The sequence below is a fragment of the Anguilla rostrata genome, chromosome 14 (assembly GCF_018555375.3).
Source record: "Anguilla rostrata isolate EN2019 chromosome 14, ASM1855537v3, whole genome shotgun sequence".
Classification (NCBI taxonomy): Eukaryota; Metazoa; Chordata; class Actinopteri; order Anguilliformes; family Anguillidae; genus Anguilla; species Anguilla rostrata.
In genome coordinates, this window is record NC_057946.1 from 15,355,495 (window position 1) to 15,370,138 (window position 14,644).

Genomic DNA, 14,644 nt, shown 5'->3' on the forward strand with positions numbered 1-14,644 from the left:
AAATAGCTGGAATAGTGGTGGAGGGTTTCTTCAGGGAACTATTTAATCCTGTAGTTTTCTCCTAAAGCCCAGAGTACCAGAACCCAGCTGGCATAACTGGATTAAGAATCACCTTCCCGTTTCAAAGGGTTGCCATTTCCACAAGAGCTTGACATGATGAAATCAAGGTGGCAGCTTGGATCAGAAAAAACTTAAGTCTTAAAGCCTTTACCCAAAGAAACAAAACAAATTAATAGTTTGATTATTTCCATTATTGTAAATTCAGTGAACACCACAGATCCAGTACATTGTGTGTGTGTGAGATATATCATGTACATATTTATAATCAGGATAATGCCATGTGGGTTATGCAGCACAAATATGAATCCCAGGTAATACTATTTTAAGAAGGACTCACAATCAACAATAGCAACTTTAATACTGGTGGACATAATACTAATGCATTTTTATTCAATTTTTACTATATTTTATAAGTTATTCATTTTGATAAAAATACAGCATGACAGCACACCCATAGGATCCTCCAAGCACAACATCCCATGTTACTCTCATACCCTATAAATTGAGCATATCTTTTAGTCTTCTAACACTATTGGGCCATTTCTTCCCTTATCACATAACTTAAATGGACCCTTTTAAAAATAATAGGGCCCAGGGATATCTATCCAAGATCATTACTGTCAACAAATCCATAAAACACACTTCAAACTCCTTATCAATGGAGGATCTTTTGGAGGAGGCATCAGTGAATTATCAAAGAATCAGTGAATTATGATGTGCTTGTTTTAATGACGTTCTCCTCCTGCTGAGACGTTGCCTACAGATTTTCCACATTTTAGCATGGGAAACCATTTAGAGCATGCACCTCAGTGCCAGGAGTTAATTGAAAACATTTCAGGAGAAAGTTTGGTAGGGGGGGTTGCTTCCATTCCTTCACTATCCCCAGCAATACTGAAGCAGCGCTACAATTATTAACAGGAAAATCTTTCTTAAAGTGGCATCAACTCATTTGAGCAGTACAGCAAAGCACCATAAACACATTAACTGCATTACATTGTCATGTATAGGAAATGTTTAGTTTATTGATAATAAAATAATAATATTATATATCAAAATAATAATAATAATAATATTACATATCATTATTATTATTATTACTATCCCTTCTTGCTATTATTGCCATAATATTGATAGTAATAGTTATGAGGTTCTTAGTAGAGGTAATTAAATTATTACATTTTAGCCTTGATTTGACACCAAACTGTATGTGTGTGTGTGTACGAAGTACTTGCCTATCAGATAGTTATAGACAGCAACTGTGTAGAAAGTAAAACGTTCAGATGTTCAATCCCCACCCCCCCCCCCACCCCTTTCCAAGCAACACTGCAGCAGACCACATACAATGTGTAGACTATGAACCAGCAGATCGTTCCCACATCCTTCCCCGCAGCTCCTCTCAGAAGAGGTGTCAGCGAGCCTGAAAGGATGAAGTGCCTCCACATTGTGTGGCTGAACTATTATGTGCTTAACATTTCCATGACAGAAGTGCCACTCGACTTCTCCCTGATTAATTCAGCTTGAGGGCCCTTGTCCATCCTCTAATAAAACATTGCTGCAATCATTGATTTTGAGTCCCCGATCACAAGAGCGGGAGAACATGCCCTATTTATGAGGGTATAGGGAAAGAAAAAAAATGCATGCAAGAAAATCCCCACTCTCACAAGATATTTGCTGCACAACAGTTATATTAAAACAAGATCCAAGTCATCTTTACATTATCTGGATTGTAAAATAGTCTCCAGCAAACTCAAAAACACCTTTTATGCTTCTTATCTTGCAGTGTAAGTAGTGGTTTCTTCAGGAGGCCCAATGCTTTACAGCTTGCTTCTATGGCCTAGCAGTTTGTATGAATACATTCTGTAATTATATAATAATAACAACAACTTTTTCTTTAGTGTGTGAGCAGCACTTTGAGGTCAATGTGAAGTTATTTGGTGCACGATACACAAAGGAAAACCTTTAGTCATTTAAGTCACAGAAGCATGAATCATATTCTACTCTGTTTACTGTAGTCAGTGTCAGTTCAATGAACTGTCTGACTGTTTAGCAGCTTTGTACCTCAACTGTTTTAACATAGCTTCCTAATGGTACTTCAGGGAAAAATAAACTGTGGTTGAAAATTGGAGGAAACTAACACAAATTGACAAAATAGCACACTAAGAATTAGTCTCTAACTGTACTTTAAGAATAATACTAGAAAATGTATATTTTTAGCTATTTCTTAGCAAAATATTTATACATGGAAACAATGCAATGATTTTGAACAGTTTAGTATGGGCCACAAGTTATTTCAGTCTACAGAAAAACTGATGACTGCAAACACATTACACCAAACTTTGCACATGAAGAGAGGAATATTAAAATCAAGAAAAATTGCCATAATTTACTCATAACTGTTTAGTATTCATTACATGTACATCAGTGCATTTACACACAACTCTTTTGCAGACAGCATGGTTCACATGTACATCACTGCAACAAGGCTTCTTTTGGGTGCCTTAATTACCTAGTTCATTTGACAGCAATTTTTGGCTTAATCATATTCATGATTTAAGTCTGAAATACTAAAGAGAATGATTGTTCCCCATTTTCATTTACACCCAAGGTTCATAAAGGTTTATTCGTTCAGCAAATATTGGTATGTAAACATGTCAAGTGCATTAGACGTCTCTAGTTTTTATGCATCCAGCAGGCCTTGTACAGTGGAGTTTGGCACAAAAACGTTTTTTTTTTTTTTTTTTGCAGTTGAATAGACAAAATATTTAAGCAATTTAATAAGAAACATTTATATTGAGAGATTATTGACATGGAATTAAACATAAAAATAAGTCAAGTATGCACTGCTAAAACTCTGTTTTATGCCTTCATTACACATACACCATGCAGTCATACAGTGGATTTAGACATTTCTAGACAGTGAATGTTCTCTTTTCTTTTTTTTTTTTCTTTTTTTTTAACTGCGCAATCACAAGCTTATCTCTGGAAGACTATTTTTAATATTCTGCAGTTCAATCGTTGACATTTATCGCAAAAAATAACTCCCTTTAAAATATGAATTTTTGCTTTTCATTCTGGAATGATCATCAATTATAATTACTAAGAAATAATTATAATTACTAAGATATGAACACAATATTTTCTTATGAAAAAAGATAGCATGTTGGATATGTACAACCCAACCATTATGCAAAAAATTCAAACCTAACATGGTCTTTATAAAAATGCAATGCTTATCTCAGAATTCCCTGAAGGCAAACTTTAAAAAGCAGTTTCAAACAATGATGTACTGGCATTATACAGCTTGCTTTTCCAACCTTGCATTGTTAGGTCACAAATAAAATAAACACGTATGCAGTTATTTCCCATCATATCCTATGTTTTTTTTTTTTCAGCTTTGAACCAAAGGTTAAGGCAATCATCATTTGAGGGCTTCTTAAAGCATGAGACAAATGCATGTACTTCCATGCAGCATCGTTCTTTTAAGGCCATAGTCACTTAATTAACTTCTTTGCATTTGGGTCTTGCGGGACATACTGATGACTAGACTTGAAATATTGCCCATAATTATCAACACAGCCATTATCATTACCGCAACGGGTATACAGCTGTATGGATGCATAGAAATGCAAACAGTCTACAACATATGCTAATCCATATAAAAAGTCATCTGGATCCCTGGGAAACTACAATAAAGGCGAGTTCATAGTCTTTGGAGTCAAAACACTGATCTGCTATTGCACAGCTGGATGACAGTTTACAAGAGTCAATAATATTCTTCTGGTCGATGATTAACCTCAATGATTACAGCTGGGAGACCAGAACCAAAATGGATGCCCCCATAGACAAAACATTAAGGGGTCTGCTAAAACTACCTGTGTTTTCCTCGTACGGGGGATATTCCGTAGGGTAATCATCTTCGTCATCTTGCTCCGAATCAGAAAATCCGCTGCCAACATATTTATCAGGTGAGTCAAAGCAAAGAGTTCTCATGCTTATTTTAACATACTCGCATATGGTCCTTTCTGTTCCATCACAGACGCAAGTATCCAAGAGTTCAGCTTTAGGTATGCTGCGCATGTTGTAAATGACATTGCGACATGCGTCCGTACACCTTACCCCACTGAAAAGTTTACCACAGTAAAATAAATAATCGCGCATAGCACCGCTACACTGCGAGTCTCTCTCGCACTGGCGCCGGGCTTCAGTGCAGCCCATATTGCTAGTCTTAGGCAAGCAAGGCTCGATTGCCCGTTTCGTGTTTCTGCAGATCGCATCCGAAGCGCAGTCACAGTCCTCCAGAGATGGCCCATTTTTAGTTTGATTGAGCTGAACAAGTGATGAAATACAGTGGCTGGGACACTTCCTTTTCTCTCCTATTATTACCGGTGCACATGCGTGCAAATACTGCTCGTATGCATAGTGGCATTCCGGCTCTCCTTGACACTTCATGATCGCCTGCCAACAAATCAATCGGCGACCATGTGATGGAGAGGCAACTGAGAAGTAGCCGAAAAGTACAAACAGACACCAAATTGGCCAAATCAATCTCCAATTGTACTGTGTAATGTTACCAAGTTTTGCCATCGTGATAGGAGAGAAGATAAGGCAAATGGTATTTTAGACTTCAACATAAGGCTGTCGCACTTCGCTTTAATCGCTACAAAAGTATCCAAGTCACAAATGTTGTAGAAGGATACATCTTCGGGAAATCCAGGGAATCCAATGGGTATTCTTTTTTCAAATCCGTTTGTTCTGCAGGCTACAAGTCGGCCAACAGAAAGTTTAAGTAGCTAGTTAGCTACAGCAGTTACAAAGTCGCGTATCAAACTCCCATCGATTGCTACTTTTAATTGTGCAATTTGATCTACTTTCATAATCACAGAAGCGCAAAATTTGGCCGTAGCCTAGTCCTTACATTGGTTCGCCATCTCAAGCTCTCTTTGCTCTGGTGCTCAAGAGCCACTGTTTCTTCTGCAGCTCTGTAGTGGTGTTTTCAAGGGATGCACAAATCCGACAGTCCAGACGTGTTCCTCAACTTTAAGCGAAGCACTCCAAACGCATCGGCCCAATTAACTCCTTACCGAGAGCATCTCATTCGCAACATCCCATATCTAACTTTTATCATTTGTATGTGGACAATAAACGTTTACGGAGTAAACGTATAAAGCAAAACACCGTGCTTCGCATTAAATGACTTGAGTACTATCTGGCGCATAGTTTTTTTCTTCACGGACTGAACCCCCAAAACGAAAGGTTAGCATACCCTCATTGGCTCAGCCAGTTGTTGTAAATTTCTACGTTGACTAAGGGCGGGTGTATGGAGGTGGAGCCAAACGTTGGAATTCGGTGAAAAGAGTACCAGCACACGAGGGACTGGAGGAAAGTGGACTAGACGGATATACAGTATGTCCGCATTGGTAAAATATATTTTCGTTTTGCGTTAATCATTATGAAATAATATTTCAATACGTTATGACCTGTGGAATTTATTCAGAGTTTTTTTTTTTTTTCTGGCTACTTTATCTTTGTCGGATTTTTTTTCCAAAGATGTCACAAGGCTGAAACTCTTTGGAGCACCCCAAGCCCTGGATGTTAGCCCAGAATACTGAAAGTGTGTGTGTGTGTGTGTGTGTGTGTGTGTCCCGGTGATAGTTTCGGCTTTGAACTCCTCCACATTAGATTAGAAATTAAGGAAAACTATAAGGGTGAAGTGCAGACTGGTAGCTGTAATATAATGGCATTTACATCCACACTGGATAATCCGTGTAGGAATTACAGCGTTGTTTATACATAAACACCCCCCACCACCACCTCCACCAGGTCTGTACTGCAGCCATCTTCAGTCACTGTTTGTTCCAGGGGCTGTTTGCTGTTGGTATTTTCTTCAGCAAGTGAAATGCATGTTCATGTTGGATTTAGGTCGTGTGATTTTCTTGGCCAGCCAAGAAAATTACACTTGCCGGTCCTGAAAAACTCCTTGATTGCTTTTGCAGTATGTTTGGGCTCATTGTCCTGCTCCACAGTAAAGTGCCATCCAATGAATTTTGAGACATTTAGTTGGATCTGAACAGATAGCATGTTTATGTATACTTTAGAATTAATTCTGCAACTGCCATGAGCAGTCCCATCACCAATATAGAGAACTGAGCTAGTTCCACTTGCAGCCATACATGCCCAAGGCATATCACTTCCTCCACCATGTTTCACGGATGAGGGAAGTGGTTTGGATCATAAGTAGTTCCTTTCTTTTGTTAACACTTTCCTCTTTTCATTATTTTGGTACAGGTTAATACTTTCCACTTCTGTCCGTAAGACTTTGTTCCAGGACTCTACGGATTTTAATGTACTTTTTAGCAAGCTCTAAACTCTCCATTCTATTCCTGAGGCTTACCAGTGATTTGCATCTCACAGTGAACCCTCTGAGATTATTCTGGTGTAGTCTTCTCTTTAGGGTAGTCTTTGACATGCCTACGCCTACATCCTGGAGATTGTTCTTGATCTGTTTGACAGTTGAAAATGTTTTTTCTTCACAATGTAAAGTATTCTTCTGTGGTATACCAGTTTGTTTGCCTTTGAGTGTGTTCTTGCTTCGTAACAATGTGTCAAGTAGTTAGTTAATAGTTTTAGATATGTCTCAGATTGATTTATTCAAATTTTTAGTCTCAAGGTGGCCTGCTTTTTAGACCAATAGCTATAGACTCATGCAAATGCCACACCTAGAATCAAGACCTCTAGACCTTATGTTAACTTTCTTGTGCATAAACTAATGATGCAACAACATACGGTTGGGTAAGAAACTGTCTAATTACATTTGGCCCCCTAAAATGGGGCACTATGTATAAAAAGGCCTGCAATTCCTACACAAATCACCCGATATGGACGTAAATCCCCTCAAATTATAGCTGACAGTCAGCAGTCTTTAACCTTGTCTTCATTGTTTCATTTCAAATTACAACACTTTTTATACATAGTCCCCCCATTTCAGGGCACCATAACATTTGGGTCAAATGGTTTCACAGGTGTTTCTGATTAGTCACATGTGTTAAATTCTAAGCTTTTTTGCCTTTGGAGTCTGCTATTGACATTTGTCAACATGAGGATCGGAGTTGTGCTAATGAAAATCAAGGAAGCCACTATGAGGCTGAGAATAAAATATTGTTAAATTATTTTCTCCTGTTTTATTACATAACCTTCAAAAAGCAGGGAGGATTGTGTAGCTTAGTCCTTAGGGCAGCTGTTTCTCAGCCCATACTGTATGTAAATCCCCCATGTGACTTTCTGTTCTGTGGTCCCATCTCTGTAACTGCCTCTGATTTTCCTCTGTGTATAAGGAGGGCAGACAGCCCACTCATCTTTATTAAAAAAGCATAACGCCCAAGCCAAGGCCTCCAAGGAAATGATAATGTTCTAACAATATTAGCATGAGTCATTACTTTTTTGATCTTTTAAAGAGGAAAAGTAAAAGATTTTAGGACACACTTATCTCCATCTCACTGACACACATACATTATCATTCAGTGGAGCATGCATGAGAAGTGAAATGGACATTCAAAATGTACCACTGTGGCACCACCGTCTTTGAACATCTGTTATTGATGTGACCATATTGTTTCTAATATTGAAATACTTCTCACTTTTTTTCATTATTAATAAAATAATAATAAATAACCACAGATAAACATAACAGCATTTCCGTTTTTTGAAAATGTATCCGATGCTTAGTGATGTCTGTTTCGATTACATGGAATAGACAATGTCTTTGTCAACACCGAAAGCACCCTTTAAAACTATGACAGATTTAGCTTCAGGGGTCTTGGTTCCCTTTGGTCATGCTTTTACTTTTGTGCTTTTGTGACTCTGGGCCTGCATGGGTGTAAAATGATCTTGTGCAAGTTCACACATGAATGCACTCCTCAGTTAAAAAAAAAAGTTGATACAGTGGCTAGAGGGGGAGAAGGGTACAAAGGGGCTTGTGTTCTAAGTACCATTCTCCTTTCTGGAATTTACCTTTAGGCCAGCCACTGAGACTGCTCAGACCACAATGCAGTCAATGTCAGTCATGGATGGGCAAAGCAGACATTATTGACAGTTTCCTGACATCACACATCTAAAATGATGGATGCCAGGAAACACTATCCTTCTGCAGGGAGTTTGGAGAACCTTTTCACACATTCCAGAACAAACAGATTTGACAATGGTCCTTATCTGTGTTTATGGTTAAAACGTTATTTTGATGCTAAGATACTGCACAGCACTTCTGTTTGAATCTATGTGATCACACATACATATACACACTACAAACACTGCCAAGCAAGCATACACAATACTCTGTGATGTGATGTAAGTAACAGAAAGTCAGGGAACAATTTTTAGAGAAATTTTCTAGAATTAAAAACTTTATGAGCAGGATAATATTAGTGTGTATCTTCATAGACATTACTTTGCTTTCATTTGACTGATGCTTGCATCCAGTGAGTTGTAACATTGATCCTGATTTAACAGAGATTTGAGATAACATTTAGTGTTTTGACAACAACATTGTTTAGGGTGACAAATGAACAAATTATATACAAATTGTAATATCAGTTTTATGCTCATTAAATACAGGTATAAACAGAATTTTGTGACTTTACCTACTGTCAAGAAAAACCTGATTACCTGGGGAAAACATTTGAAACAGTTCTATAAAACTGCCTGGCCAAAACAAAACGTTGCCGTTTGGAGTTTTTTGGACAGTGCCCACTGTACAGGCCTCTGGCAGTGTTATGATCTGGGGTTGCTTCAACTGGTCAGGTCTAGGCTCAGCACGTTATGCGGCAATAAAATGAAGTCAGCTGAGTACCTGAATGTACTGAATGACCGGGTTATCCAGCAATGGATTTTTTCTTCCCTGACGGCCTGTGCTGCAGAAGACTTTACGGAGCGGTTCGACTCTCCTGTCGTCAATACAAGATAATGCAATTCTGGACAAAAATAAATGTTGTGACGTTGCATAAGGTTGTCGAAACAATGCCACGACGAATGCGTGCCGTAATCAAAGCTAAAGGAGGTCTAACGAAATATTAGAGTGTGCAACTTTTTTTTTTCCAGGCAGTGTATAAGTCTATTACTTGTCTGCTCTTTGTTGAACACAGTCATGGTATCAGGCTTGTATTTGTGCACATTGAATCATTTATAAGAGTTGAAATGTAAGCTTGAATATCTTGAATCCTGACCTTTCAGCCATTTATTGTGGAAAACATGGATGAGAAAATAAAAGACTGCATTGTCTCAAAGGATCTTCATGATGACTAGGGACAGTGCGGGCGGTGCAAGAGGAAATATCCAACTACAGGAAATGAGCACAGAAAAAAAAAAATTATTTCCTCTCCTGGGCTTTTTGAAGAGTGATGGTGGAAAATGATAATGTATAACATCCCCCCCACCCCACCTCAGTCCTCCAGCCAGCCACTTGATTAAAAACATGATTATCCTTGATTAAATATCTCACATTTTTATGAGCACACAGAATTGAAAAACTTAGTTAAGCCTCATATTATGTTTATTTTTGGGATCAAGATATTTTGGTTTATTTTTAGACGTGATTTTTTTTAACAGGACGAGCTCCTGTTTGTCTTGATTATTATTTTATTTTTTTTAGGGGAAAGAAAAAAATAATTATGTGAAAATGTCTGTCAAAACAAAACTTCATGCACAATCATAACAGCTTGAGATATTTGTTGATATTTACTGTGTGCTCTCATTACCATTTTAAACATCTTTAATATTTGAAAACAGTTAAAATGACATATTTTTGCTGTAAGAGACCTCTGAAAACAGCGCCAGATACGTACGTAGTTCTCTACTACAGCTCCGGTGACATTTTCACCTCAGCATATGGCTGGGCCCAAGCTTGCAGCTCTGGCAGGGCTCCAGGACCCCAATCGCAATTAGGGAGATTAGGGCCAAAGAAAGCAAGCGCAAATAAAAGACCCTGACAAATCACCCTAAAATCATCCCAGCTCACATTCCAGAACCATGGGCATCTGTTGAAATGGGCTATAGAGGTATACAGAGAATGTGCGAAAGAATCTATGGGAAAGCTTAGTATGCCCCTTTGCAATCAGCACATACTATAAACGCTGTTACATCATCAGTACTCTTCATACAGTTCAAATTACTTTCTAAATGTTTTAGTGAATTAATATGAATAATTAATTTAATAATGTTGAAATGGGAGAGCTAGCTAGAATTACTGAATTAATTTGTTTTGGTGTATGCCAACAGAGCTTTTTCACCTTTGGTACAACCTTTAGCTAAAACTTTGCAAATTGTTTTTGATTGATAACTGATGATTTGCTAGTGATTTGCTAACTACTGACATGCCTGACTTTGCATTATTATAAAGGTCAGTCCTGTTTGCCTCATAATTTTCTAAAAATCTGTATTGTTTTGACTATGTATAGCTAATTTGAATCACATTTACATTTTTAAATTTCTGTCTGTTAGTAAAGTGTCCCCATCACTGCATTTTCATGCCCAGAAGGAGGGCCGAGGCTTGCCAACCCACCAGCAATACTGAAGCATGGTTTTGAAAGGATACTATCAAACTGGTAGTAAAGGGGCATCCCAGTCCTTGTTAACTTTTTACAAGAAAAGACAACAAGATACTGTGGCACTGATCAACTGAATGAACTGCCACTTCCTCAAATCGTCTAAAAAAACTAGAAATAAAAAATAGATTGGATGCCACTTTACTACCACAAGATTAATATCCAGAACATGTATTCTTTTTCTCAATATGTATTACCACTTCAAGAGGTCATTATCATTTCAAATGAGCTCCAACTGTTGTTAGACCATTCAGAATATTTTTGTTCCTCCCTTTGAAACAAGAGATGACAGGTATGTCCCCTAGTGACAGCTAAAGGTTTACATTCTCAGCCACTGGCATTTAGGGTTACCTTCTGTTATTGCCCTCTAGACATGCATATCCAGACATGTGTTATGGACCTGCACTGGGTTATTGGGGTTTTATAGCCCTCAGGTGGCTTCTGATTCACCATGCTGTCCAGAGGTAATGAAGCCGTCATCGCTGTACTATACATATCGAACATTACTGTGTGTGGTGACAGTTTTACTGATATTCACTGTTTTTTTCTCCCAGTACGGTGATCATGAGCATGGGATCATTACATTTTCTTCTTATTAAAACTATGGGATGACACCAATTTTAACATTCTAGATTTAATTAAAAGTCAAAATTTAAATGAAGTGCTTTTATATTACTTAATTAGGCAATGTTGATTGAGCTCTGATGAACTATACTGAAGCTTTTTGTGATCACCACTAATTGATACACAACGAAAGCAGGAAAGTTCTAATCATTTTCAGCTGTGCAATGTTCAGGACTTCCCCTCTGTAGCAGTGCTGGTTGCTGATGAACTGCTGGTGGGGTCAGGGGTGAGATTATCTTCTGTTGCTGCTGCACTGCTATTTAAAAAATGCATCAGTCAATGTGTCAAGAAATGTTTTATTTTAATTTATTTTTAGTGTGTGGAACAAAATATTGTTGTTTCCTTTTCTGCTTAATACTCTGTATCATTAGTCAACTTGAGGAAGAAATAATAGCTGGAAGCTATAAACTCAATGTGAAAAAAAATCCTGTTGTGCACCTAATACTGGATTTATTTCCCCCAACTTAGAAATTATTGAATAGGTCTACTTTTTGAGAATATCTGACTGTGTGACACCCCAGGTAAGCAAGAACTGCATCATGGTACTGCAGACTATTGAATTAGTGCTATATATGATTGCATGATTACATTTCAACTGACCTTTGTGTTAAAGCCATGTAAATAAAGTCCATTATAAATCATAAACTGTCAATTGCTTTGTAAATACAAATTAAGTGTTCCCGTCATATGGATAATGTGCACTTGATATTTAATTCTCAAAATGGGGAGCTTACCACACAGATTCAATGTTCACTAATGATTAGAGTAAGACCTTCTTCCTGTACAGTGCATGGCATTTTATAGTACTTTGTGTTCCACAGTAAAAGTGTCATTGAGAGGATGATTTACATATTGTAGTTGACAGTACCATTAATTTCTGTTAGGTGATGCTGCCGTCAGGATTTTTTAAAAATGTACTAGTGCTTTGCATTTCTCTCAATGCTGAAAATGGCAGTCGCATTTTGTTGGGACATTGTTAAGTAGTAACTTGAAGACCAGAATTGGCTCTCTGAACGTGGCACTGGCGCATGAAAATGGTAAATATCCGGAGCCCTTTGGGGGTTATTTGATTCGTTACAAAAATTCCCTGAGATCCGTACTGCAGGGAATTGAGCCCGTACTACAGCAAAAATGATATCCATAGTAAATGACAATTCCAGATTGCCAGGAAGATGTGAAATAGATAGCTTTTTCATGCACAGGATCTGAGTTTCAAAAGTTCAAAATACATAGCATGTCACTTAACAAACATGGCAATAGCAATGCTTTCCTATGGGTATTTGTTTTGTCTCTGTTCACTGTGCTGTGCTCTCTCCACTGATCTATCATTTTGCAGAGGGCATGACCATGTCTACCTGTGGAGCATTGCTTTGGAGACTATTTTCTCCAGCATATTAACTCCAGATGTTATGCTGATGGCTGTGGCAGAACCCCTGGGGTTTGAAAAAAGTAAGTGCTGTACGTTTTGGGAGATATAGACCTTTAGTGCCAGCAGTTGGAATTATGGGAAATATCTGCCTTTAGTGATACCCCAGGCATCTTTGATCTGTAGTCCTAATAATTTCTGGCGATGTTTAGTTGGCTGTTCTCCCTGCATGCACTGGGAGAAGCCTACCCTGTGGAAACAATTTGCTAATATAGACGTGTAATACTCTGATGCTGGCCTGATTTTTTGGTCGCTGAATGCTCATTTCTCCAGGGCATTATTCTAGAGCATAAACTACAGGTCTCTAAAAGCTCTTTCTTGAGACAAATGTGGATAAAGTGACTAAAATGGATTTCTTGTTTAGAATTCCTTTTGTAGCTGCATTCATTGCAGTTAGACAATTATGACAGTGTGACTACGGTACTGACTGTGTGGCAGCTATGACAGCTATGAAAACAGATGTCATGTGTCTCAGTGAAAGTCATTGTATTAAAGCTCAATGCCTTTCATCGCAGTATAATATTAAACTGAAAAGAAAATCTGGTTAAGCATTGAAAAAAAGGGTTATGATCTTCCAACATTTGAAAGGGTATATTTTTGGTTATGCAATAAAAGTAAGCCATTTAAGCTGGACTAATGTTTATAGACCTTCTCAGTCATGCAACCATTACTGTCACACAGCCTTATTACAAAGCCATTAAAATAAGGCTTTTTTAAAATTTATTTTTTAGGAGATACTTTAATAAGCCTGATAGGTTTGCTTTTGATAATGATTGAAAACATATTGTGCGTATATAAAAGTTTTTCTTTGCTCTGGTTCCATAACAAAATGTACAGGTCAGCAGGAATAAGGATTCAGTGTATGATCATGCAGTGTGTGCATGCTTGTTGGTTTGTTGGTATGCATATGTCATTCTATTTAGTGCAAGAGAAGGGTTCAATATGGGTTGTTTTCATATCCACAGGTATCAGTCACCTGACACTTGGAATCTAAAACCATTCTTGTTAAAAGTAACACTCTTTTTTTACATGTTTCAATGTTTCACATGTGTGCTTGCTTCTGAAATCCAAAGGGAAATTGTTATGGAAGTTAGTAGCTTTAATAGATTTTTGGACTTTATTATATTAATGTTATTAATCTAACTGACTAGCTAGCTAGATGATCTACTGGTGAGCCTAATATTAACTAAGCTGGTTACCAGGCAATAATATAGAGTTATATTCAGATAAGAGCATGTATTGCTTAGTTACTTAAATCAAGGCCAGTTCTAGTGGTTTTCTTTTCTACCCAATAGTTAATTGGTTTATGTAAAAGAAATTACAAGCATCTGATGTTCCAGGTGTAAATCGGCCCAATTAGAGGGGAAGAATGAAAACCAGAAAAAACAGAGCCAAATTGAAATATCCCTGGCATAGTTAACTCAGCTTTAGATTGGTCCACCGATCTCTTGGCTGAAAATTGTAACTTTGGCTTCATAATTCTTGCTCAATATTTCCATTGCCACTGCCTCACACAGGACCAATCAGAGTTTACAGTCCTGAGGTGGAGTCTGCTCTCAAGGTCCTTTATGGCATAATGGGTCATTTCTACGATGATTTATTTGTGTTATAACTCACAGACTGCAATATGCATATGCCGACTGTATCTGCAATGTGAAGTGCAGCTTTCAGTGCCCACTGGTATTGACTACAGGTGTCCCTCATTCACACACATCACTGGCTCCTGTTACTCCTTTGCCTCTCATGCCATGCTCCTGTCGTGTGACACTTTGGCAGCACCCCAGTTTCAGGGCCTTTCATTGTGCTACTGAGTTATAATTAGCTCACTGATGTACATCCAAGGTTTCCTGTCAAGTGGCAGTCCCTCTTGGGTTCTGTCATTCTCATTCTCCAAAGAACAGCCCCCTAGAGAGAGTTCCACTGCCAATTGGCACAAGGCGCA

At 38.0% G+C, this 14,644-nt stretch overlaps 1 protein-coding gene across 1 annotated transcript; it reads right to left on the reverse strand.

Moving 5' to 3' along the window:
• Positions 1 to 2,314: 2,314 nt before the first annotated feature.
• LOC135239478 (growth arrest-specific protein 1-like) lies at positions 2,315 to 5,330 on the reverse strand. The gene is made up of 2 exons (XM_064308152.1): positions 4,976 to 5,330; positions 2,315 to 4,819 (listed from the first exon to the last, which is right to left on the reverse strand). The coding sequence occupies exon 2, from the start codon at positions 4,642 to 4,644 to the stop codon at positions 3,862 to 3,864; it is 783 nt and encodes a 260-aa protein (XP_064164222.1). The 5' UTR covers positions 4,645 to 4,819; positions 4,976 to 5,330; the 3' UTR covers positions 2,315 to 3,861.
• Between the last annotated feature and the right edge of the window lie 9,314 nt (positions 5,331 to 14,644).

Excerpts from the sequence above, each read along its gene's own strand:
- LOC135239478 (XM_064308152.1), bottom strand. The coding sequence starts at position 4,644 with ATGGCAAAACTTGGTAACATTACACAGTACAATTGGAGATTGATTTGG.